Source organism: Erythrolamprus reginae, chromosome 1 (genome assembly GCF_031021105.1).
Source record: "Erythrolamprus reginae isolate rEryReg1 chromosome 1, rEryReg1.hap1, whole genome shotgun sequence".
Taxonomy (NCBI): Eukaryota; Metazoa; Chordata; class Lepidosauria; order Squamata; family Dipsadidae; genus Erythrolamprus; species Erythrolamprus reginae.
In genome coordinates, this window is record NC_091950.1 from 420,295,237 (window position 1) to 420,321,061 (window position 25,825).

The 25,825-nt window shown below is 42.6% G+C and overlaps 1 protein-coding gene across 10 annotated transcripts in view; it reads left to right on the plus strand.

Annotated features, from left to right (window-relative positions):
- TRIM37 (tripartite motif containing 37) overlaps positions 1–25,825 on the plus strand; it is an 82,295-nt gene that overhangs the window by 31,175 nt on the left and 25,295 nt on the right. For all 10 annotated transcript variants that reach the window (XM_070735393.1, XM_070735395.1, XM_070735390.1 and 7 more), the window contains 9 exons: positions 40–90; positions 591–672; positions 2,614–2,690; positions 10,836–11,015; positions 12,333–12,447; positions 15,142–15,354; positions 16,268–16,404; positions 20,136–20,230; positions 23,990–24,184. In XM_070735393.1, the coding sequence (XP_070591494.1) occupies positions 40–90; positions 591–672; positions 2,614–2,690; positions 10,836–11,015; positions 12,333–12,447; positions 15,142–15,354; positions 16,268–16,404; positions 20,136–20,230; positions 23,990–24,184 (1,145 nt within the window). The remainder of the gene's footprint in view (positions 1–39; positions 91–590; positions 673–2,613; positions 2,691–10,835; positions 11,016–12,332; positions 12,448–15,141; positions 15,355–16,267; positions 16,405–20,135; positions 20,231–23,989; positions 24,185–25,825) is intronic.

The following is a 25,825-nucleotide window of genomic DNA, read 5'->3' on the forward strand; positions in this document are numbered from 1 at the left end:
ATATTATAGGGGTCTCATGCCTTTTCTTTTTCTCTGCAGTGAGTTAGTTCCTGCTTATGATTCAACTACCTTTGTCCTGGAAAATTTTAGGTAAGAACATTACCTCATTCTAATTAATTCTTTAGAGGTGGGTCTGCGATGACTGCCCCTGGATTTCAGGAAAGGATGTGTTTGCTGAAAAGAGTGACATTCTGATGCTACATCTGGTTTTCCATATACCCTGGGATCCCAGTAATTTGATTCTCATCGGCTGAGAGTTGACTCAGCCTTCCATCCTTCTGAGGTTGGTAAAATGAGGATTGTTGGGGACAATAGACTGACTCTGTAAACCATTTAGAGAGGGCTGTAAAGCACTGTGAAGTGGCATATAAGTCTAAGTCAGGGGTGTCAGACTCATGTTGTCATGGCATTATCAACGTGATGTATGGGGACTTTTCCCCCCTTTGCTAAACCGGGTGTGGGCGTGACAGCTCTGATCTAATTGCTGTAGCTATTGCTATTAAGGAATGGGGAGGTTTTTGGAACTGACTCTATTCAATGACTGCTATCATTCTATGTGCTAAATTCTTCTCTTCCAACTTTCTTAATAGCACTTTACGCCAGCGAGCTGATCCAGTTTACAGTCCACCACTTCAAATTTCTGGGCTTTGTTGGAGGCTAAAAGTGTATCCAGTAAGTTTTAATATATGTTTATTTACTTATTTACTTTTATTCATCATATTTAGGAACCAACCGTCTCCTTCACCGAGGAACGCTAGACAGTTTACAGATAAAATATTAAAAGCAGTATTTAAAGTATAAAATTTAAGCTTAAAAGAGACAAGTGATGTTAAAAATTAATTAAATAGGATTGATGGTATTAAGAGATACTTGAATTATTCTTGTATTCCTACTGATGCACAACGGTACTCTAGTCCTATGATTAATCCTGGTAGATTGTCCAACCTGCTGAAATTCAGGACTTCAAAATGTAGATATTTGAATGTAATGTTTTGATGAATGCAGATTTCCGGTAAACATAGAGCCCAATATAAATATTAAGAAATATGGGTAGGACAAGAAGCAATGGGTGGAAACTAATCGAGGAGAGAAACAACTTAGAACTAAGGAGAAATGTCCCAACAGTTACAACAATTAATCAGTGGAACAACTTGCCTCCAGAAGTTGTGAATGCTCCAATACTGGAAGATTTTAAGAGACTGACAGGAAAACCTTTTGTCTAAAGCAATGTAGGGATTCTATTCTGTTCTATTTTTATATAAGCCAAAAAAACCCCACCCATTGATGATATGCTATGTAGTATGCTATGTAGTATGATTGTTTCCTCTTGAATAAAGCTGATTAACCACAAGCAATTTCTATTGACTATTAAAAATAAATTCATTATTTTCTAAGTGGATCATGTCAGAATATGCTTTACCTGAATTCCTTCTTTTGGGGAAGTCTGAACATTATTTTATGTTTAACTCCATTCTTAGTCAAACAAGTTGCTTGAAAATATAGCAAAAATGGATACAAATAAAAATCACTTACTTTGACAGCTTGCTTAACCTTTGTACAAGACATCCTAGATTCTGTTTTTCATAATTGAACATTTGAGATAAAAATGTCTGTAGCTTTCTTTGTGAGCTGCCTGAGTCTTCGGAGTGGGGTGGCATACAAATCTAATAAATTATTAATTATTATTATTAAATTATTTCTGTTGCGTTCTGTTTACGGAATGAATATTAAGCTACTTAGCAGATCAAATGTACCATTTGTCACGGGAAAGGGAGGGTCTTGCCTTCTCTTTCTGCTCAAGATCCCCATGTACAATTGGTGGGCCACTGTGTGACACAGAATGCTGGACTGGATGGGCTTTGGCCTGATTCAGCAAGGCTCTTCTTATGTTCTTACGTTCAAATCTCACCAGGCTCAAGATTGACTCAGCCTTCTATACTTCCATGGTGGGTAAAATGAGGACTCAGATTGTTGGGGGCAATATGCTGACTCTGTAAAACTGCTTAGAGAGGGCTGTAAAGCACTGTGAAGCAGTACATAAGTAAGTGCTATTGCTATTCTGCTGACTAAGAAACACCGAGTTTTGATTCATTATGGGCGACTTTTTGTTCAAGCTGTCAGCACATGATAACAGAATAATAGAGTTAAAAAGGACCTTGGAGGTCTTTTAGCCCAACCCCCTGCTTAGGCAGCAAGCCATATACCATACCAGACAAATGGCTGTCCAAATCTCTTCTTAAAAACTAGCAGTGTGGGAGCATTCACAACTTCTGGAAGAAGTCAGATAATTGATTTATTGTTCTCACTGTTGGGAAATTCCTCCTTAGTTCTAGGCTGGTTCTCTCCTTGATTACTATCCATCTGTTGCTTCTTGTCCTGCCTTCAGATGTTTTGTATCAGATGACACAAGGGATGTGAATTTCAGCGAACAAGCCATTTCTTTGAGGCAACAAAAGAAAAAAGATGCAAGGGAATATTACCCTTCTTAACTTTAGATATGTGAGCTCTGCATCTAATAAAAAGTTAACTTCTGTCACAATAGGAACTTCAAAAGCTCTTTTGATTGCTCCAGATTTATTCCTAACTTCTATTTTAATTTGTGTGTGTGTTAAGGATGGAAACGGTGTGGTACGTGGCTACTATTTATCGGTATTTCTTGAGCTCTCAGCCGGATTGCCAGAAACGTCCAAGTAAGAACTAATGCAAGCATCTGATATTATCTATTGCATGCCTTACCCACAATGAAAATTATTCCATGTTTTATTTTTTATTTATTAAACAAATTTATATAGCCACCCAACTCTCAACATTGGTTACTGTGGGTGCCTTACCTGAGTAAAAAATCCTTATCATAAATACCCATTAAAAAAACCTTTTGTTGTACCATCCGCATCCCCCATGTGGCAGTAATTCGTGGGTCCCAGGTCTAATGACAAAACCAAGTTTTTAGAGTCTTTCAGAAAAGCAACAGTGGGGGCCAACTCTATCTCTTAGGGAGGAAATGATTTTCCATAAAGAAGGGGCCACCACCAAGAAGTCCCATTTTTGTGGTCCCACCAGATGACAATTCCTAATTAATGTTGTGTTAATGTAAGCAGAGTCACAGTTACGTGTATTGAGTTTGCCTTTTATAAATCTGATCTGCCTAGGAATTATAAGAGAAAAATGAAAAGTGCTGGTCTCATTTTAGCTGTTCTTCCGTAGAGTGAAATACTGATCGTTCCACGCTGTACTTTCCACATACAGTGGTACCTCAAGATACGAACTTAATTGGTGCCGGGAGGAGGTTCGTAAGGTGAAAAGTTCGTAAGATGAAACATTGTTTCCCATAGGAATCAATGGAAAAGCAATTAATGCGTGCAAGCCTCCCTTTGCCCCACGCTGCTTGGCCCTGCCTGTTGTCCTGGGTGAAGTGCTGGGGGGAGGGAGTCAGGAAGGTCCTCCTGCTCCCCTCCCCAGCCAAAAACACAAAGACAGGCAGGGCGGAGCAGCGTGGAGCAAAGGGAGGCTGAAACCGCCGCCGGCTTCAGCTTCCCATTGCTCCGCGGGAGCGGCAGACCGCCTTTGTATTTTTGGCTGGGGGGGGGAAGCAGGAGGCGCAGGATCGGGCTGGCGGCGGGCACGCCACGAGGTAGCAGGTCAGCATCCTGGGCGGCTGGGCGGCGGGCGAGGAGGCGCGACTGAGTGGACCTGGCTCCGGCTCCGGCTAGACCTCCAGCGAGAATGGGGCGGGCAGTGGGCGCGGCGGCAGCGGTAGCGGCGAGGGTGCGTCCGATTCGGGGCTGGCGGCCCCCGACGCAGTGGGGAACATCGGCGCGGGAGGCAGGAGAGGACCGGGCGACTGGAGCAGCAGCGCGGCTTCTTTTTGCCTGGGAGGGGAGGTGAAATGCCGGCGGCTCTAGCAGCTGCTACGAGCGGCATTTCACCTTCCCTCCCAGGCAAAAAGATGCCGGGGAGAGGGGCACGCCTTCCGCCTGGGAAGTCCGGCCCCATCATCCCAGAACGCCGGCATCTTTTTGCCTGGGAGAGAAAGTGAAATGCCGCTCGTAGCAGCTGCTACGAGCGGCATTTCACCTTCCCTCCCAGGCAAAAAGATGCCGGGGAGAGGGGCACGCCTTCCGCCTGGGAAGTCCGGCCCCATCATCCCAGAATGCCGGCATCTTTTTGCCTGGGAGAGAAAGTGAAATGCCGCTCGTAGCAGCTGCTATGAGCGGCATTTCACAGCCGGGCTGGGGGGCTTCCCAGCAACCTCCCAAACCCCGAACTTCCGGGTTCGGGGTTGGGGGGTGCTGGCAAGCCCCCCAGGCCGGCTGCGACCTTTTAAAACACCCGCGCCGCTTCGCAGCTGTCTCCTGAAGCCGAACGCTAAAGCCGAACTTCCGCGTTCGACTTGGGGAGACAGCTGCGAAGCGGCGCGGGTGTTTTAAAAGGTCGCAGCCGGCCTGGGGGGCTTCCCAGCAACCTCCCAAACCGAACCCGGGGTTCAGCAAAATTTTGCCTCTTCTTACGAACTTTGTTCGAGTTACGAACCGGCGTTCGGGAGGCTGCTGGGAAGCCCCGCCGCCCGGCTGTTACCTTTTAAAACAGCCGCACGGCTTCCCAGCAGTCTCCGAATGCCGGTTCGTAACTCGAAAAAAGTTCGTAAGAAGAGGCAAAATTTTTCTGAACCCCGGGTTCGTATCACGAGTTGTTCGTAAGACGAGGGGTTCGTATCTTGAGGTACCACTGTAATTCACAACACAACATTTGCACCACCACCGATTCCCTCTGATATCAGCCCAGTCAGTTTAATCGAAAAAAGAGAATCTACTATTGCAGACCTGGGCAAGATGCGGCCCGAGGGCCGGATGCGGCCCGCCCACTGTCTGTGACTGGCCCGCGGAGGTCGGTCCAACTTTTCTAGATAAGAACCGGGTGTTCAAGATATAATATATAATATATAATGATATATATAATATATAATATAATATATAATTATAATTATAATATAATTAACTCAGTTCTACCCAATAATATACAGTATTTGGTAGAACTGAGTTAATTATATTAGTCCGGCCCTCTAAAACCATCCCAATTTCTCATGCGGCCCTATGGCAAAATTAATTGCCCACCCCTGTGCTATTGATTCTCCATTTTGGGGAGGTCTGGGAGCTAAAACGAGGAGGTGTTGTTTTGGTGTGACATTACTGATGCCATAGAGCAAGGGTGTCAAACTCGATTTCATTGAGGGCCACCTGAGGGTTGTGTTTGACCTCGGGGGGCCAGTGTGGGTAATGACACTCGTGTCGTGGGCACCTTTGGAGACCTGAGTACTCTGATAGTGAAAATGGGCTCTGAATGTCCGTTTTCTGTTGCTAGAACCTCCTGCAACCCTCTGCCAGCAAAAACAGAGGTTGGGAGGACCGTACACAACCCTCCCAAGCTCCATTTTCATTGGCAGAGGCATTGCAGGCTGGTCCTTCGCTGTTTCCAGGTCAGCCCCGCAGGCTGGGTCTAAGCACCCCATGGGCTGGATCTGGCCCACAGGCCTTGAGTTAGACACTCCTGCCATAGAGCAGCGTCCCAGCTGAGATCAGGCTAATTATCTCCTTATCCAACCATGCCTATCGAGATGAGTTGGACTGGTTGCTTTCATGGAGACTTGGTCCTTAACACCAATAAAACCAAGAATTTAGAATGGATTACAGAAGGAATAGATCAGATATCCAGCCCTTGCTTATCAATGGAGACCAAGTGGAGTAAATTGCCAGGTTTTTGGGTTTTTTAAAATTATTATTATTTATTGGATTTGTATGCCGCCCCTTTCCGGAGACTCGAGGCGGCTAACAGCAATAATAAGACAGCGTACAATAATAATCCAATACTAAAAATGATTTTAAGTTTCTGGATATTATCCTAAAAGAGGAGCTGATCTGGGGCACTCAAATTGCAGCATCGGTCAAAAGGGCCCAGCAGAGATTATACTATCTGAGACTTCTCAGGCAACAACAACTGAATAGAAAACTGCTGGTGACCTCCTATCGCTGCACCATAGAGAGTATTTTAACTTAATGCATCTGTATATGGTTTGCCAATTGCACAGTGGCAGATAGGACAGCAATCCAGAGGGTCAACGTCATTGCCACGAGGATCATTGGTTGCCCTCTCCCCTCTTTGAAAGAGCTTGATAGCTCCTGCTACTTTGGAAAAGTTCAAACATTCTTAAAGATCCATCTTATCCTGGGTACTCTTTTTTTATTGTTACCATCTGGCAAACGGTACAGGATAATAAAAGCAAGGACAAATAGGCTGAAATAGGCTGCCCTATCCCAGGGCAGTAACCGTATTGAATTCTACTGTATAGTGCAATAATCATGCAATATCAGGGGTTTTCAATTCAATTGTATAGCATGTGAAGGAGGTGTGTTTGTGTTTTATTATATATATTTGTATTACAATGTACACTGAAGATGACATTTAATTTGGTTGTATGAGGTGCCAGCAGTAAAGTAAAGTAAACTTAACTTGATGGTTCCCATGCATTGTTTCTTGTCCTTCCCTCTGATGCTTGGGAAAATAAATTAATCCCCTGCTCTTTCTGGTAGCCCCTCAAATACTGGAAGATTGCTAGCAGCTAAGAATCCTGGACTGGGTGTTATGCTGAACTTGCTGTAGAGAGATATCTTAACCTTTGACAAGCCTAGCTGAGATATTTGCCTGACTTCCATTGCACAAAAGAGGATTATTGATTGATTGATTGATTGATTGGTTGGTTGGTTGGTTGGTTGATTGATTAGTTCATTAATTAGAGTTGGAAGTGACCTTGCAGGTCATTTACTCCAGCCCCCTGCTCAAGCAGGAAATCCTACACCATCCCAGCCAGATGGCAGTCCAATCTCCTCTTGAAAATGTCCAGAGTTGGGGAGTTCACAACCTCCGCTGGCAGGCCGTTCCACTGGTTGATCGCTCTGACCGTCAGGAAATTCTTCCTTATTTCCAGGTTGAATCTCTCCTTGGTCAGCTTCCATCCTTTGTTCCTCATCTGTCCCAAAGGTGCCCTGGAAAACAGTGTGACCCTCTCCTCTCTGTGGCAACCTCTCAAGTACCTGTATACTGCTATCATGTCCCCCTGGCCCTTCTTTTCGCTAAACTAGCCATGCCCAGTTCCAGCAACCTCTCTTCGTATGTCTTGGTTTCTAGTCCCTTTATCATTTTGGTTGCACTTTTCTGTACCTTTTCCAGAGTTTCCATGTCTTTTTTGAAGCGCGGTGACCAGAACTGGATGCAATACTCTAGGTGTGGTCTGACCAGGGCATAGTAGAGTGGTATTAATACCTTCCTAGTCTTGGAATGTATCCCCCTGTTGATACAGTTTAAGATTGTGTTGGCTTTTTTAGCCGCTGCTGCACATTGCTGGCTCATATTTAGTTGGTTATCTACCAAGACTCCGAGATCTCTTTCACAGTCACTACTGCTAAGTGAGGTTCCTCTCAATGTGTATGCATGTCTAGGGGCCAGATAAATGGCCTCAGCGGGCCGCATGTGGCCCACGGGCCGTAGTTTGGGGACCGCTGCTCTAGGGTGTTGGCTACCCCCGTCAGCTTGGTGTCATCTGCAAATTTGATTAGTTCCCCCTCTATTCCCTCATCTGGGTTATTCTAAAATTTAGATTATTCTAAAAAGGTCATGACATCTAAAATAAAATAATATGCTGGACCTGAATGCATTATTCCAGAAATGTAAAACCAAAATCCTGGTCCCAGTTCTAGTTGCTATTTAATATATTTTACATAAATTCTTTCTTTTGGAAAAACTTGGACATTTAGAGCAAGATTTCATTTTTATTTTGATTGCTTCAGTTTTTCAAGATAGGGTACAACTGTCACTGCATACATTAAATCTCCCAGATAAATTTCCAAGTAGGTTATGTACTTATTTGTCTCCTCTCATGTTAAACCATTTGGTGGCATTTTAATGCCAAGGCACCACACCATCTGCAGTGCCCTTGGCATTTCATGCACTGCAGTCTTGCGTGGGATGGCCAGAACCTGCATGTTTTTCTTTTCTTCTCTGCTTTGCATCACAGTAGAACCTTTTAATGTATTTTTCTAATGAAAGATTTTATATATGTTTTAGACGCTCAACAAAAATATAATTTTGGAATATGCATCCTTGAAAACGTAAGGTGTGCTAATACCTTGTATATCTTCTAGATCAGCGTTTCCCAACCGGTGTGCCGCGGCACACTGGTGTGCTGCGAGACATGGCCAGGTGTGCCGCCAAGCTTCAGCTGGGCGGGGCGCTGCCGGTACTTCCGTCCTGGGGCTCCCGCTCGCAGCTGTCCCCCGGGTCCTGCTCGATGCCGCGGTTTTCGGCGCTCTCCTGCTGGGCCCCAAAGAAGGAAGGCAGGGAGAAGGAGAGCTCCATTCTTCGCGCCTTTTCCCCGCCTTCCTTGTTTGGGACCCAGCAGGAGAGCGCCGAAAACCGCGGCATCGAGCAGGAGCCGGTTGACAGCTGCGAGCGGGAGCCCCAAGACGGAAGTACCGGCAGCGCCCCGCCCAGCTGGAGCTCCTCTGGCGTCGACGGCAAGTGTCCGATGGGAGTGGGGGGGGGGTGGCCGCAGCGGCCGCAGGCAGTCGCGGGGAAATGGCGGCGGCGAGAGGGAGCGCTCTCTCTCTCTCAGCTGACTGCAAGCGGGAGCCCTGACGGTGGCGGTTGGACGTGCTGCTAGACGTCGTACATGCTGGCGCTGCGGGCCTGGCATATACGGTGTCCAGCAGCACGTCCAGCTGCCGCCGTCAGGGCTCCCGCTTGCAGTCAGCTGAGAGAGAGAGAGAGAAAGAGAGACATATAAGAGAGGCAGAGAGAGAGAGAAAGAGAGACATAGCAAGAGAGGCAGAGAAAGAGAGACAGAGCAAGAAAGAGAGGCAGAGAAAGAGAGAGAGAAAGAGAGACATAGCAAGAGAGGCAGAGAGAGAGAAAAAGAAAGAGAGACATAGCAAGAGAGGCAGAGAAAGAGAGACAGAGCAAGAAAGAGAGGCAGAGAAAGAGAGAGAGAAAGAGAGACATAGCAAGAGAGGCAGAGAGAGAGAAAAAGAAAGAGAGACATAGCAAGAGAAAAAGAGAGACTTAGCAAGAGAGGCACAGAGAGAGAGAGAAAGAGAAAGAAAGAGAGACATAGCAAGAGAGAAAGAGAGAAAGAGAAAGAAAGAGAGATAGCAAGAGAGGCAAAGAGAAAGAAAGAGACATATAGCAAGACAGTGAAAGAGAGAGAGAGAGCAAGAGAGAGAAAAAAGCAACAAAGAGATAGCAAGAGAGACAGAGAGAGAGAGAGCAAAGGAGAGAGAAAGACATAGAGGAAGGGAAGGAGGGAGAGAGAAAGAGAGCAAAAAAGAGAGGAAGAAAGAAAGAAAGAGGGATGGAGAGAGAGAAAGAAGGGAAGGAAGGAAAAGAGAGAAAGAGGGAGAAATAGAGCGAAAGGGAAGAAGAGAGAGGGGTTTTTTGTCCAAACTTTTCTTTAGCCCCCCCCCCCCCCGCCCGCCCCCCCCTTTCAGTGTTCCCCAGGATTTTGAAAATATGAATAATGTGCCGCGGCTCAAAAAAGGTTGGGAAACACTGTTCTAGATAATGTAAGGCATTGGGTTATTTTATAAATCTAAGTTGAGCCCAGTGAAAACAAATCTGTTGATTTTTGTTCACTGCATTCTTTTAGTCAAGAAGCTCTCCCATCAGTTACTAATATGTACCTAAAATTTTAGAAAATATGGGTTTTGCATAATAAACTTTACACTAGTTCTCTACAGGTAGTCCTCAACTTACGACAACAATTGAGCCCAAAATTTATGTTGTTAAGTGAGGAATTTATTAAGTGAGGTTTGCCCCCTTTTACAACTTTCTTTGATACATTTGTTGAGTGAATCACTGCAGTTGTTAAGTTAGTAACAATTTTTTTAAGTGGATCTGGCTTTCCCATTGGCTTTGCTTGTCAGAAAGTTACAAAAGGGTGTTACGTGATCCTGGATATTGCAACCATAATAGACATGAACCAATTTTCAAGCAATTTTGATCTCATGACCACAGGGTGCTGCAGTGGTCATAAGTGTGAAAAATGGTCAATTTGTTCAGTGCCGTTGTTACTTTGAATAGTCACTAAATGAATTTTTGTTCATTACCTGTGTGTGGATGTATTTTCTGTTCCCCTCCCCTCCATCTTGGCCTTGTATGTTTTAATTTTCAGTGACACTTGTAGGAATGTACTTGGAGCCAGAAAACTGGTTGTAGCTCCCTGGGATTGGTTGCAATTATTATTGCTCTGAGGCATGTACCCCAGATGCATATAAATATAAATAGGATGTGTGTCTATGGGGAGCTGAAGAAGCTTCTTGGATGAGAAGTGAAACGTTTTCAAGGGGAAAAAACATGTAGAAAATGCATCGTTGGGTAAATGGGAAAATCACATATTGCATAAAGGAACTTGCAATTCTGAATTTCTGTGGCAGAATACATTATTACATCTATCTGAGTATCGATAGTCCTTGATGTATGAATACAGTTGGAACTAGAACTTGGGTCGCTAAGTGATGTAGCCTTTTAAAAAGTTGCACCTTTTTTTGCTGTGACCGTTAAATGAATCATGAAGTTATTAGATAAATTTGAATTTCCTGTTGACTTTGCTCATCGGATTACATTTCCATTTGTGCAATACACTTTTTTGGCACCAATACTTTCCTTCTTATTTATCTCACTGCATCTTATTATATACACCCAGGTTGATCAGAAAATTACCCGAGGAAAATATGGGTGTGCAGAGATATAATATAAAAATAATGAAATACTGTATCCTTCCTTCCTTCCAGATATGAATATCGTGTTGAGATGGTTCACCAATCCACTAATGATCCTGCAAAAAACATCATTAGAGAATTTGCATCTGATTTTGAAGTTGGGGAATGCTGGGGTTACAACAGGTTTTTCCGACTGGATTTGCTTGCCAATGAAGGCTATTTGAACAGGCAAAATGACACAGTCATATTACGGTAAGAAAGTTTATTTATTATTTATTTATTATTTATTACTTAGATTTGTATGCCGCCCCTCTCCGAAGACTCGGGGCGGCTCACAACATGTAGAAACAAATCATAAGCAATCAGACAAATTTAAAATATTTAAATATTTAAAAACCCCATATGCTAACAGACACACACACAGACATACCATGCATAAATTAAACGTGCCCAGGGGGAGATGTTCAGTTCCCCCATGCCTGACGGCAAAGGTGGGTTTTAAGGAGTTTACGGAAGGCAGGAAGAGTAGGGGCAGTTCTAATCTCCGGGGGGAGTTGGTTCCAGAGGGCCGGTGCCGCCACAGAGAAGGCTCTTCCCCTGGGGCCCGCCAACCGACATTGTTTAGTTGATGGGACCCGGAGAAGGCCCACTCTGTGGGACCTAATCGGTCGCTGGGATTCGTGCGGCAGGAGGCGGTCTCGGAGATATTCTGGTCCGAGGGTATTGTGCTGATCTTTGTGGCAATAGGGTGACAAACCTCTTTATGTTACATTAGGGGCTCTTAAATGTTTTTCTTATGAAAATACATTGTGCCGATTTCAAAGCTAAGCAGGGAATCTTCATTGGTAACCCTTCGCTGGAATATTGTCTTTAGTAGGGATGTTTGAGACAGACTTTTTATTATAAATGAAGGTGAATATATATGTCCTGACCAAGGTTGGATCCAGCAGACTCTATTATCTTTTCTGTGCCGGATGCTTATTGCTTCTTTTCTTATTTCTATGTTTTACATTTTAATTATAATGTTTCAGTATATAGTTTGAATGTTTTTAGAACTTTGGGCATTTTTAATTTGTTTTATGTCATCCTGGGGAAATCAGGTTTTTTTTTAAAAAAATGACATATAAATGTTAAATGCAAATGACTAATTATGTCTTTTAATTGGTGGACCCTAAGCAAAATTAGATAATTGCTTAAATCTCTTAGCAGATTCCTTATGGGGATTATTGCAGCTTAACGAATAACAGCTAAAACTTAAGTGTTAAAAGGAAATGCAATTTTCCCAGTCCCATTTCAGAAAGCCTAGTAAACAAGCATCAAAGTAAACAAAGGGTGACATTTTAGCATTAGCCAGTTTAATTAACTAAATGCAGTTTAAAGCCCTAATCCCTTGGAGTAAATGAGATAGTGTTGAATAACACAATCCTGCCCCCCAAATAATGCCATCCTGTTTGAACTATGGAAACATACAAATACTGGAGGAAGTTGGAGAGAATTCAAACACTGAAATGACTTGCATTTTTTGGGGGGAAGCTTAGTGAACCTTTTAACGTACTGTTTTTTCTAAAGGTTCCAGGTGCGTTCACCTACATTCTTCCAGAAATGTCGAGATCAGTACTGGTACATTTCTCAGCTGGAAGCTGCTCAAACAAGTTACGTCCAGCAAATACATAATTTGAAAGAGGTAAGCATTACTACTTTACACAGTACGTATGTATTTATTTATTTATATAACCACCTAACTTCTAACCAGCTTTGGACAGCTCCCAATCCAAAGAAAAAACAACATGTATATCAAGACCAGGTGGAGGAAAGGATTTATTTAGCTAGCCTCTTCAGCAGCAGAGAAGACAGATAAAGGAGAATGGGTGTACCTCAGGGTTGAACTGAGCTTGGTTGTTTTCTTGCAGATGTTTCATTACCTAACTAGGTGACATCATCAATGCTAGACAGTGCTCATGAAGTTACCTAGTTTAGGTATTTAAACAGCTTCAAGAAAACCAAACTCAGAGAGCAACCAAGAAACCTTCAGAGAAGAGAGGGCTGGAGGATGAGAAGGTGTGGTGGCACCAATTGTATCTCAGCCTGTGTTTCAACTTCCAGGCTATCTGCTTTGGGGCATTAGCTGAGTAACTTGGTTAATTTGGAGGGATTGTTGGTCATTTCATGCTGGCCTCCTTTGCCTCTCTTGCCTCTCCCAAGGTTTACTCAGATCATCATTTCATGCCTCTGGGAGATTTGTCCACTCACCCCTCTACCCTTTCTTAATGGGCTTGCACGCATTATTGGCTTTTCCATTGATTCCTATGGGAAACATTGTTTCATCTTACAAACTTTTCACCTTACAAACCTCATCCTGGAACCAATTAAGTTGCTACGGCAAGGTATTACTGTATTATTAACAAGCTCTGATGCTAAGGAGTTCTACTCCCCCTCCCCACCTGAAAAGAAATCTGATCCAAATACAAAACACAAGCAGAGGAGTTTCAGTTTCGCTTTTGCTTTCACAGCAGCAAGCAGCTTTATTACAGAACAGTTGAGCAAAGCCACGGACACACTCCTTCCTGTCTCCTTGCTCACACAGCAAATACTGTTTAAGTTTCCAAACACCCTTCAAGTTTCTCACACACTAACAAACACTAGCCAGATGAATACCAATGGATGCTGGTAGGCAGAGACAGATTTCCCCCCCACCCCTATTTTCCTCCTCAGTTCAGAAGAATCTGTTCCTTCTACTGTAACACCAGTTAAAAGAGGCACAAAACGCAGGAAAAGATTTACAGATGCGATTAGGAAAACACAAGTAAGAGAAGCTGCCTGTTTCTTCCATGGCTGGTTCTATGTGGCATGGTCCAGAGTCAGTTCACCCAACAGCCCAGTCATCCTCCAACCAGACAGCAAAATCAGGAATGATGTTTACCGGGAGCTCTTCAGCGATTCATCTGGGGACGAATTGAAAATCTATGCTATGCAAATAATGTCTTCATCTATAACAGAAAACCAGGTTGCCATCTCTAACAAAACAATGCAGTCCCTTTTTTAACTACTCATTAATTTTCAAGCTTTAAGTGTCAATTTATCAAGCTCCACCACATATTCATAGCAAAGCACAGGCATTTGGCTAGTCCTATATATAATTCAGTCACTTTTCAGGTACAGTGGTACCTCTACCTAAGAACACCTCTACTAACGAACTTTTCTAGATAAGAGCCAAGTGTTCAAGATTTTTTTGCTTCTTCTCAAGAATCATTTTCCACTTACAAACCCAAGCCTCCGACACTCACCGGAAAAGGCAGGGAGGAGCCTCCGTGGGGCCTCTCTAGGAATCTCCTGGGAGGAAACAGGGCCAGAAAAGGCGGGGTGAAGCTTCTGTGGGGTCTCTAGAAATCTCCTGGGAGGAAACAGGGCTTACACCCTCCCTGTGGTTTCCCCAATCGCACACATTATTTGCTTTTACATTGATTCCTGTGGGAAAAATTGCTTCTTCTTACAAACTTTTCTACTTAAGAACCTGGTCACGGAACGAATTAAGTTCGTAAGTAGAGGTATCACTGTACATAAATTTCTGAGACATTTTTTACTTACCGTAACTTATGTTTATGTATATTTTGTGTCTCTTAACAATCCCCAGAGTTCAGTTTCCTTCCCTCCCACTCCTTTTGATTTCCCAACATTGGTTGCTTTTTACCCCCTTGTGATTTCTCATTATTAAATCATTCCTTTTAATTACTTTTAAATTCTTCATAATTTCAAAAATTCTAGTAAAGTACCTGATTTGGTATCATCTTTACAAAGGATTCTTGTATCAGTGATGCTCCCAATTAGAGCATATTGCTGTATTTTTGGAGTATAAGACATATCAAGATTTCAAAGAGGTATGTAAGAAAAAAGGTTTTTGTCCTCCCTGGCCCAAGGAGCACTCTGCAGGCCTCCTAAACCACCTGTGCGTCCCGTTTTTCACAGAAACAGACCCATTTCCCCCATTTTTTTGCAAAAATGGGGTGGGCAGAGGGTTTGAAGCCTGCCTGTTTTTCTCCAGTTTTTTTCACAAAAATGGGGGTGTTTTTTGCCTGCCCCAAGGAGCACACTGCAGGCCTCCCAAATCCTCTGCACACTCCATTTTTGTGAAAAATGAGCCACTTTTTTTGCAAAAATTGGATGTGAGGGTGGGGCTTTGGCAGGCCAAAAATGGCAGTGCTTGATGTATAAGACGCACTGACGTTTTCACCCTCTATTGGGACTGGGGAAGGTGCATCTTATACTCCAAAAAATACTGTAGTTTGGGTCGGGTCCTGCTCTCCCTACTTTCAGAAACCCCATCAACACAACTTTTACAGTGTTGTCTGTTTTTTTGCTTACTTGTTTTTAAAAAACGAAGAGGCTTGCGATCGAGCTTTCCCGGATCCAGAAATCCCACGGCGTCTCCCCTCCGGACACTCACCTCAGCCCACAAAGCGATGACGGCCTGGAAACGAGACCGAAGAAATCAGGGCCAAACTCAGAAGTGCTTCACGAGGCTGTGGCTGGCACAGCGCCTCCCAGAGACACAAAACAAGAGGAGGAGGAAAAAGTACAATATGAAGACTTTAATGTAAGTACAGGTAATCCCTGGATTACGAGTGTTCCCTGAGTGAAGTTATGCAATAAGCGCCCCCTAGTGTTTACGAAGTAGTGTAACGAACGATGTAAAAAGGATATCGAGACTAGAAAAGAGTGCAGAGAAGAGCAACAAAGAGGATTAGGGGACTGGGAGCTAAAACATACGAAGAAGGAACTGGGTATGTCTAGTTTAATGCAGAGAAGGACCAGGAGATACATGATAGCAGGGTCCCAATATTACTTCAGCTTCAACCGCAACAACACAAGAGCACGCAACAAATTCAAACTCAATACGAACCTCGCCAAACTTGACTGTAAAAAATATGATTTCAACAATCGAGTTATCGAAGCGTGGAACTCATTACCGGACTCAATTGTGTCAACCCCTAACCCCCAACACTTCTCCCTTAGACTCTCCACGATTGACCTCTCCAGATTCCTAAGAGGCCAGTAAGGGGCGTACATAAGTGCACTGGTGTGCCTTTCGTCCCCTGTCCAATTGTCTTTCCTTTCTTTCACCTATCTTATATATTCTCTTCCTTTCATCTATCCTCTCCTCTAAGCCCACTTTCACCCTTTTTTATATTATCACATGTCTATTTTCTCCCTATGTACTTGTGTATTGGACAAGTGAATAAATAAATAAAATAAATTATATTTCAGGGGTTGCTACAAAGAAGAGGGAGTCAACCTATTTGCCAATAGCTGAACTGTTTTAAGTGGAGGACTACCCGTAATTCATCTCTTTGTTTTTATAAACAGAGCATTTGAAGTGTACATATGGAAACTGATTTTTTTCAGAGTTTTCACATTTTTCTTTATAATTAGCTGTTTGAGAATTGCTGCTTTCTTTGCAGCTCTTACTCGAAGTAAGTATTTTATTTCCAAATCTGCTCTCATTGCAGCACGAACTCTCCGACGGCGATCTGGATGTCGATTTTGTGGGGCAAGAGGAGGCGAATAATTTGGACGGCAGCAGCTCCTCCGTGAGCTCAACAGCCACCAGCAACACAGAGGAAAACGACATAGACGAAGAGACCATGTAAGTCATGGCAGGGATTTCCTTTCCCTGCGTCTGTTGACGTGTAAATCCCCTTTTACGTCTCTGAGCAGGGGAGGAAAAAAAATCTCCAACCCTTCAGCGATGTTCCAAAAATGTCACCAGGAAGGCTTAATGTTCATATAAGCCTAAAGCTGATGGGTTTTTTTTCCACATCCACTCAACTTGGTGAGACTTCCTGTGTGTAAGATTGCATTGCAACTAATCCATGTAGTTAAGATGAGTTGGAAAGCACTTTAATTGTAAACCTGACAATCAGATAGAGATCTTTTACAGATAAGTACATAGAATTTAATGGATGAAAGGGACCTTCTAAATAAGGGATAGATAAATATTTCCTCCAAAAATTGAATAACAGAGCTGCAAATTTATTTATGTATGTATTTATTTATTTATTTATTTATTTAATTGTTTATTTAATAATAATAATAATAATAATAATAATAATAATTTATTAGATTTGTATGCCGCCCCTCTCCGAAGACTCGGGGCGGCTAACAGCAATAATAAAACAGCGTACAATAATAATCCAATACTAAAAACGATTAAAAACCCATTAATATAAAAACCAAACATACATACAGACATACCATGCATAAAATTGTAAAGGCCTAGGGGGAAAGAGGATCTCAATTCCCCCATGCCTGGCGGCAGAGGTGGGTTTTAAGTAGCTTACGAAAGGCAAGGAGGTTGGGGGCAATTCTAATCTGTGGGGAGTTGGTTCTAGAGGGCCGGGGCTGCCACAGAGAAGGCTCTTCTCCTGGGTCCCGCCAAGCGGCATTGTTTAGTTGACGGGACCCGGAGAAGACCCACTCTGTGGGACCTAACTGGTCGCTGGGATTCGTGCAGCAGAAGGCGGTCCCTGAGATATTCTGGTCTGGTGCCATGAAGGGCTTTATAGGTCATAACCAACACTTTGAATTGTGACCGGAAACTGATCGGCAACCAATGATCTTGGAAGTCTCCTAATCCATCCCCCTGTTCAAACCGGAGACCCTATACCAATGATGGCGAAGCTATAGCATGGTTGCTACAGGTGAGGGTACGTGAGGGTTAGTTGAGGGTATGTGAGGCGTTGTCGTATGTCGGCATGCAGTGCGCAGCTGATTTTCGGCCTTGTTTCGTTGTTGAATTGTAAAGCGCACGAAGGTATTCCTCGACTTACAATCATTAATTTACTGTTTGAAGTTAATAAGGGAAGTGTACAAAAAAGGACTCATGACCCATTTTCACACTTATGACCATTGTAGCATTCCCACAGTCATATGATCAAAATTGAGGCAATTGGCAACTGGAATGTATTTATGACAATTGGCACTCTTCCAGGGTCATATGATCACCATTTGTAACCGCCCCAGCTTGTTACCGCCAAGCAAAGTGACATGGAGGAGGCCAGATTCACTTAAAAACATCATGATTCACTTAACAACCACCTCGCTTAGCAATGGAAATTTTGGACTCAATTGTGGTCGTAAGTCGAGGACTACCAATATTCTAAAAGGAGATCTTCAATGATCTAACCAACTTCAAATATAAAAATCAACCACTCAGAATAACTTTATTGTCACTTTGAAGATACACTGATCGGCATAGGTCAAAATGAAATTTCATTGCACACAGCTCTCAAAGGGTCACCACCTCCAATATACACTACACCAGAAGAGCCCTTCACTCCTCCACTCAAAACAGAATACGAGACTAGACTTTCAATCTTGGGCCTAGAAAGTTTAGAACTAAGATCCCTTAATTAAACAAGATCTAAGTATTGCCCACAAGATCATATGCTGCCGGCGACTACTTCAGCTTCAACCACAACAACACCCAGAGCACACAACAGATTTAAACTTAATATTAAACACTCCACACTTGACTGTAAAAAATATGACTTCAGTAACCGAGTTGTCGAAGCGTGGAACTCATTGCCCAGACTCCATAGTGTCATCCCCAAACCCCCAACACTTTACCGTTAGATTATCCACGGTTGACCTCTCCAGATTCCTAAGAGGTCAGTAAGGGGCGAGTACAAGTGCACTAGAGTACCTTCCGCCCCATGTCCTATTGCTCTCCTATATCTCCTATACCTTTCTTCTATTCCTATATCTCTTCTTCTATTCTTTCATTGATATGTTCTATTACTATATCTTCTTTTCTATTATTTCTTAGATATATTTTACTATGAGTATCTCCTCTATAACCTTCATCATGTATTTTACTTTGTGTATATAGATATATACCCACTAAAAACCTCATTGTGTACAGTATTGGAATGAATGAATGAATGCACGAATGAATGCATGAATGAATGAATAAATAAATAAATAAATATGCAGTTTATAGGATCACCTTAAATAGATAGCACTCTGGATTATGTATTTTAGAATTTTCCCTCTGAAATGCTACAGTTCAAGGGTTTTCAACCTCTTCTTTACCACAGACACCATTTTTTGTGACCATGGCCACAAACCACTAAGACTTAATTTCTTGAAGCCTTTCCAAATGCCCTGTGATGACAGTGTCGCCCACCAGGGGGCTGCATATCCCAGATTGAAAATCACTGGTATACAGTGATCCCTCGATTTTCGCGGCTTCAAACTTCGCGAAACGCTATACCACGGTTTTTCAAAAAATGTTGATTAAAAAATACTCCACGGTATTTATCATTTCTCTCTCTCTTCCTTCCACTCTTCTCTCTCTCTCTTTCTTCCTCTCTCTCACTCTCTTCCTTCCTTTCTCATCTCTTTCTTTCCTTCTCTCTCTTTCTCTATCTCTCCCCCTCTCCCCGGGCGAGCGGCGGGCAGGTCCATATCCATATCAGTGGTCTGCCAATTGGCTTGGAAGCGCAACGCGTGCGCAGTAGGTAAAACAGCTGTTTTCACCCCTTCTCTTCCGCCCGTTCTTAGGCTTCCCTTCCACTTCCGAAAGGTCCTTTAAAGGGCCAGCAAAGCTTTAAATAAAAGATTTTAAAAATGGAGACTAAAATCAATTGTCTCCCTCTCTCTCTCCCTGGCCGTCATGATCTTCCACTCTTCCCTTCTCCGACTCACCCGACTCACTCCCGACTCACTCCAGGCAGCACGGCTCAGTTGTAAATAGTAGCCGCCATTCCTCCGTGTCTCCGCCAGCCCGACTCCAGGCGAGTTCGTGGCCAAACGTAATGGAGCCGTCGGGGGCTGGAGTCGGAAAAGCCGGTGTCTTAGAAGAGGCAGGTGAGACCGGACCCTGCAGGCGATCACCGCCAGTGTCGGTAGCAGCGATTTTACCTGCCGGAGGAAGCGGCGGGCGGGCGGGCGAGCGAGCGGCGAGGAGGCCGGAGGCGCTGGGGGGGTGGCCGGCATTAAAAACAACCATTGCCAGCCTCCGAACTTTTGTCGCTCCCCGCCTCCACCATCTGCGCATGTGCGGCCATGGAAAAAAGGGCGCGCATGCGCAGATGGTGTTTTTACTTCCGCGCTGCTACATCGCGGAATATCGATTTTCGTGGGAGGTCTTGGAACGTAACCCCCGCGAAAATCGAGGGCTCACTGTAACCCCTTCCATACCACAGCTCACTCTTTCTATTTTGTGTTGCAGTTGTGTTGCAGCTGTCGCTGGGTGCAGGCAAATTTAGGATTTTATCTCATTACAGTGAAATTGTAATTTCAGCGTAATTCAGAATTCTCCAAACCTTATTCAATAGAACAAATGTTTGTGTGTGATTTTACTTTGCCCTGAAGGTCTGGAGAGAATGATGTGGAATACACTCACAACATGGAGTTGGAGGAAGGAGACCTTGTAGAAGAAGCCACATCTGCCCCAGCAGGAGCTTCAGGTATCATGTAGAGAAAATGCTTTTTGTAATGGCATTTCTATATCAAGCATCCCTCCCTTCTTTGCCCTCATCAGAAGCCATGTGGAGTCAGGGATTCTGTAGGATTTTCTATTTTTGGAACTGCTGCATCACATATCATGTAGAGATTATGCAGTCATCCCATTAGCTGAAATGCAGTGGAGGCTTGCAGCTAAGATTAAAAATAAAATAAAAAGCATGTCGGTATAATACTAGCTGTGAGATTACGCTTTGGGGAAGGCTATCCGAGAAACTTGAGTTTTTGAGAAGTTTGCCATACTTCAAGGAAAAGATTGTTCTTGGGCCTTCGTATCATAACATAAGAAGCTTTAATGCCTTCATTTAAAACTTCTGCTGTTCTTCTGATGTAGATCCTCTTACTTCGGGAGGAGATCGTTTAGGAAATGGGTAGAGGAGAATTTCAATAAATGAGGGGTTTTTTAGGCAGTAGACAGAGAAGAACTTAAATAAATCTATCTTTTTGATTGTTGATTTGAATGCAATTCAGAAACAGTTTCTTTATACAGGCAGTCCTGAACTTCCGACCCAAATTGAGCCCAAAATTTATGTTGCTAAGTGAGAAATTTGTTGAGTGAGTTTGCCCCATTTTACGACTTTTCTTGCCACATTTGTTAAGCGAATCACTGCAGTTTGTTAAGTTAGTAACATGGTTGTTAAGGGAATCTGGCTTCCCCAACTGACTTTGCTTGTCAGAAGGTTAGAAAAGGGGATCATGTGACCCTGGGACTCTGTGACCGTCATAACTGTGAGTCATCAAGCATCTGAATGTAAATCACATGATCCATGGGGATGCTGCAGTGATCATAAGTGTGAAAAATGATCACTAGTCACTTTTATCAGTGTTGTTGTAACTTTGAACAGTCTCTAAATGGACTGTTGTAAGTTGAGTACTACCTGTATTTGATGAGATTTTTTTAGTAATCGGAAAAGGGTTGCTTTTAAAAAAGCACTAGTAAAATGGAAACTGCAGTTTAATGTTTCCAAATGTAAAATAATGCACTTGGGGAAAAGGAATCCTCAATCTGAGTATTGCATTGGCAGTTCTGTGTTAGCAAATACTTCAGAAGAGAAGGATTTAGGGGTAGTGATTTCTGACAGTTTCAAAATGGTTGAGCAGTGTGGTCGGGCATTAGGAAAAGCAAGTAGGATGCTTGGCTGCATAGCTAGAGGTATAACAAGCAGGAAGAGGGAGATTGTGATCCCCTTATATAGAGCGCTGGTGAGACCACATTTGGAATACTGTGTTCAGTTCTGGAGACCTCACCTACAAAAAGATATTGAGAAAATTGAACGGGTCCAAAGACGGGCTACAAGAATGGTGGAAGGTCTTAAGCATAAAACGTATCAGGAAAGACTTAATGAACTCAATCTGTATAGTCCGGAGGACAGAAGGAAAAGGGGGGACATGATCGAAACATTTAAATATGTTAAAGGGTTAAATAAGGTTCAGGAGGGAAGTGTTTTTAATAGGAAAGTGAACACAAGAACAAGGGGACACAATCTGAAGTTAGTTGGGGGAAAGATCAAAGGCAACATGAGAAAATATTATTTCACTGAAAGAGTAGTAGATCGTTGGAACAAACTTCCAGCAGACGTGGTAGATAAATCCACAGTAACTGAATTTAAACATGCCTGGGATAAACATATATCCATTGTAAGATAAAATACAGGAAATAGTATAAGGGCAGACTAGATGGACCTTGAGGTCTTTTTCTGCCGTCACTCTTCTATGTTTCTAATTACACTGAAAATGTGGGTACATGGGACAGATTTGCCAGGTCTACTACAGGCAGTAGAGAATAGCATCCGTACTTTCAAATTACAGTTCCATTTATAACTCTCAAAATCCTTTTGTGACTTAGATAGCAATCACTAGCACATGGCAGGCAAATTATACCTTTGACAGAACTTCTTGTGAGCCAAGAAATTAATTTGTATTTAGCTGATTAATACCACCTCCTTTACAAAGCAGAAATGGAGACACGAAGTCTCAGAGCAAAATGATTGAATGCATTATTTAGGTTTTTAAATGTTTGATGTTGGTGAAATCCTCAGTTAATAGTCTCTGCAGCCCACTCATTTCAAAGGATCTCCCATTCTATTCCTTTCTTCTTCTTAAATCACCTCTTTTTAGGGAGCTTTAAAATGGGAATTTGACTTCACAGTTAAATTAATTGATTATTAAATTTAATTCTAGACTATTTATCAACAGGGGTAATACTACCCAACTTTTCTTCTTCTTTTTTAAAGAGAGCTCATAATTGGGAAGACAAGAAACCTCCTAACTAACAATTTAAATAGTTTAATAATGTAAACAATACTTTTGTTGTTTTGAGTATTTTTAATGATTATTGGGCAGTGGTTGATTTTATATTTGTTTCTGGATTTTAAACTTTATTCCTGGGTCCTCCTCATTCCTTCATATCTGCAGTTCCATTTCGTAACATTGTTTGGTAACAGAATAACAGACTTGGAAGGGACCTCAGAGGTCTTATAGTCCAACCCCTGCTCAGGTACTCAACCCTATACCATTTCAGAGAAGTTGATGTCTTGTCTCTTTTTAAAAACTTCCTGTGTTGGAGCATTTACAACTTCTGGAGGCAAGATAGCTTGATAGTCTGTTTCAGCTATTCTTTGATTGATACAGATTTCCTTATACAGTGATACCTTGTCTTAGAAACTTAATTGGTTCTGGGACGAGGTTCTTAAGGCGAAAAGTTTGTAAGACGAAACAATGTTTCCCATAGGAATCAATGGAAAAGCGATTAATGCGTGCAAGCCCAAAATTCACCCCTTTTGCCAGCCGAAGCGCCCATTTTTCCACTGCTGGGATTCCCCTGAAGTTCCCCTCCATAGGAAACCCCACCTCTGGACTTCTGTGTTTTTGCGATGCTGCAGGGGAATCCCAGCAGGGAAATCCCAGCATCGCAAAAACCAGCACTTCGCTGGCAACGGAAGTCTGGAGGTGGGATTTCCCATGGAGGGGAGCCTCAGGGGAATCCCAGCAGCGCAAAAACGGGTGCGTCGCTGGCAATGGGAGTCTGGTGGCGGGTCATCCCAGCGGCGGCGATGGGTTTGTAAGGTGTAAATAGTTTGTAAGAAGAGGCAAAAAAATCTTAAACCCCGGGTTTGTATCTTGAAAAGTTTGTATGATGAGGCGTTTGTAAGATGAAGTATCACTGTATCTTTATTTTTAAAGATGGTTAAATCTATCATGCATCAACAGGGAAAGGGTTCTTGTCTTTTCATTCTTGTGATGGCACATATCCCATATTTAGCACCATTTCTAGATCTATCTCTATCTACACCCCTGTTTTGGATTGCTAGAAAATCAAATAAACCAATCGTTTTATATTTTGTAATTGTTGACTATATAGATTCTACTGGTTTTTTAAAAGTTTCTAAATGTATAAAAAGCAAATATTCTATATCCTACATTTCTGTCTTCCCAATTACAACTTTGAGACCAAGCTGGGTTATTTTGTGGGGGTGGTGTTTGTGTGTGTGCGTATGTGTGTATAAACTCGTGTTTCTCCACAAAATATCCTAATAAGTCATTTTCCTCTTTCTTTATGGGTCTGTTTTAGGTATAGGTTTGATAGTGTTCACAGTTGTTTTTACTTTTATAGGCAATTGTCCAACTCTAGCTGAATTACCGAATGCCTAAACTTGTTATAAACTACTACTCTCTTTTCCTTCTTTCTCCTTCTCTTCCTCCAGGTGGGAGCCATGCATACCGCACAACAGCCAGCCACTTGTCAAGGAGAGGAAGTTCGCTCGCTTCTGCCAGTAGCAGTTTGCTTGATATAGATCCCTTGATATTAATACATTTGTTGGACCTGAAAGACAGAAATGGGATGGAGCACCTGTGGGGTCTGCAGCCACGCCCACCTGCCTCACTTTTGCAAAATAAAGGTGAGTAGGGGAAATGAGGGGACAGACAGCTCTGTGAAGAAGTGCTCATCCTTTCTGTTGTGGTTGGCTCTGGCCCAGCTCCTGCCCCAAGGAATGTGGAGGTGGAGGCAGGGGAAACATCAACATGTCATAGGCCTGTTTTATTGCCGACAGAGTCAGGGAGTGCAGTTTCCTCGGATGAAGAAGAAGGTGGGGGTGATTTGGAAGAGGGGGGCTTGGCACACAGCCCAGGAAGCCAATCTCCATTATCTTCGGTTGATTCGGATGAAGAAGTGTTAGACTCACGCAGGCGCAGAATTATGCATCGAAGAGACCAATTGAGAAAATATTACAGGAGAGAAGAGAGGCCACCTGTGTTTGGGTGGGGCTCCAGTAATTAGAGCTGCTGATATAAATAGCAGCGTGCTGGCTTGGCCGTTGTGGAAGATTATCTGATCGTTGTTTCTTCAGGACCGTGCCTTGCTGTTTCCAGACTTTGTTTGTTGATTTTTCACAACTTTGAAACCAAAGCAGAGCAAAGTGTGTGTGTTTCACTTCGTGGAAAAAGGAGGACTGTGACGTTCCTTCACAGCTGCTAGCTAAGTACTTAAGGACTGATTAAGGGGATTGTACAGACTACCAGGTTGTTTTGGGATGAGTGCTCTTTGCAATACAAAAAGGGTGCTTGGTTTCTTTTGAATTTTTGTGATAAAGAACATTGTTTTTGAACTTTCAAGTGTGTGTGTGTGTGTGTCTGAAATTTGTACCCTTGAATTTTCGGGAGACTCATATCATAGAGCCCAGCAGAACACTTTCTATGGAGAGACCAAATATTACACCCATCATTTCTCACTTTGGGAATCGCCATCAAAGGAGCTGATTTTCCTTGGTGATTATTCTTAAGATATGATTGATTCCTGACAGTATTTTAAATTGATGAAACTAAAGTTCCCCACTGAAATTAGGGAGTCTAAAAACCTGAAGATACTAAGAATAAGTTTTAGAAAGTTGAACTATTTAAACTTCCACAGACAATGAATATAGGTTATACCAAGATGGAATGTGATTTTAAAGCCTTATCTAATTTAATTAATTTATTTAACTTCTATGCCGCCCAATCCTGTAGGACTCAGGGCTGCTTACAACAATAAAAACAATACAATGGTACAATAATAAAAAAAGAAATCTAACAACAATAATAAATAAAACCCCATGACCCTAATAAACCCAATTATAACACACACACACACCAAAAAAACCCCCTACAACAATCTAACAAACATCCATACCAAACAAACATGATTCGGGTGATTATAACACGATTATAATTTATTATTATTATTATTATTATTATTATTATTATTATTATTATTATTATTTCAGTACAACACAGCAAACGAGATCACTATGCTGGATTTCGTATTTCATCACCAGTTGGGCGCTAGGACTGCGTGATGTAGCGGCAAATTATGTTTGCCGATCCCAGTAAAGCGGCCTTTTGCAATTGACAGATGGAGATTTTGTCAATTCCGATGGTTTTCAAATGTCAGAATAATAATAATAATAATAATAATAATAATTATTATTATTATTATTTATTAGATTTGTATGCTGCCCCTCTCCGTAGACTCGGGGTGGCTCACAACAGTAATAACACAATAT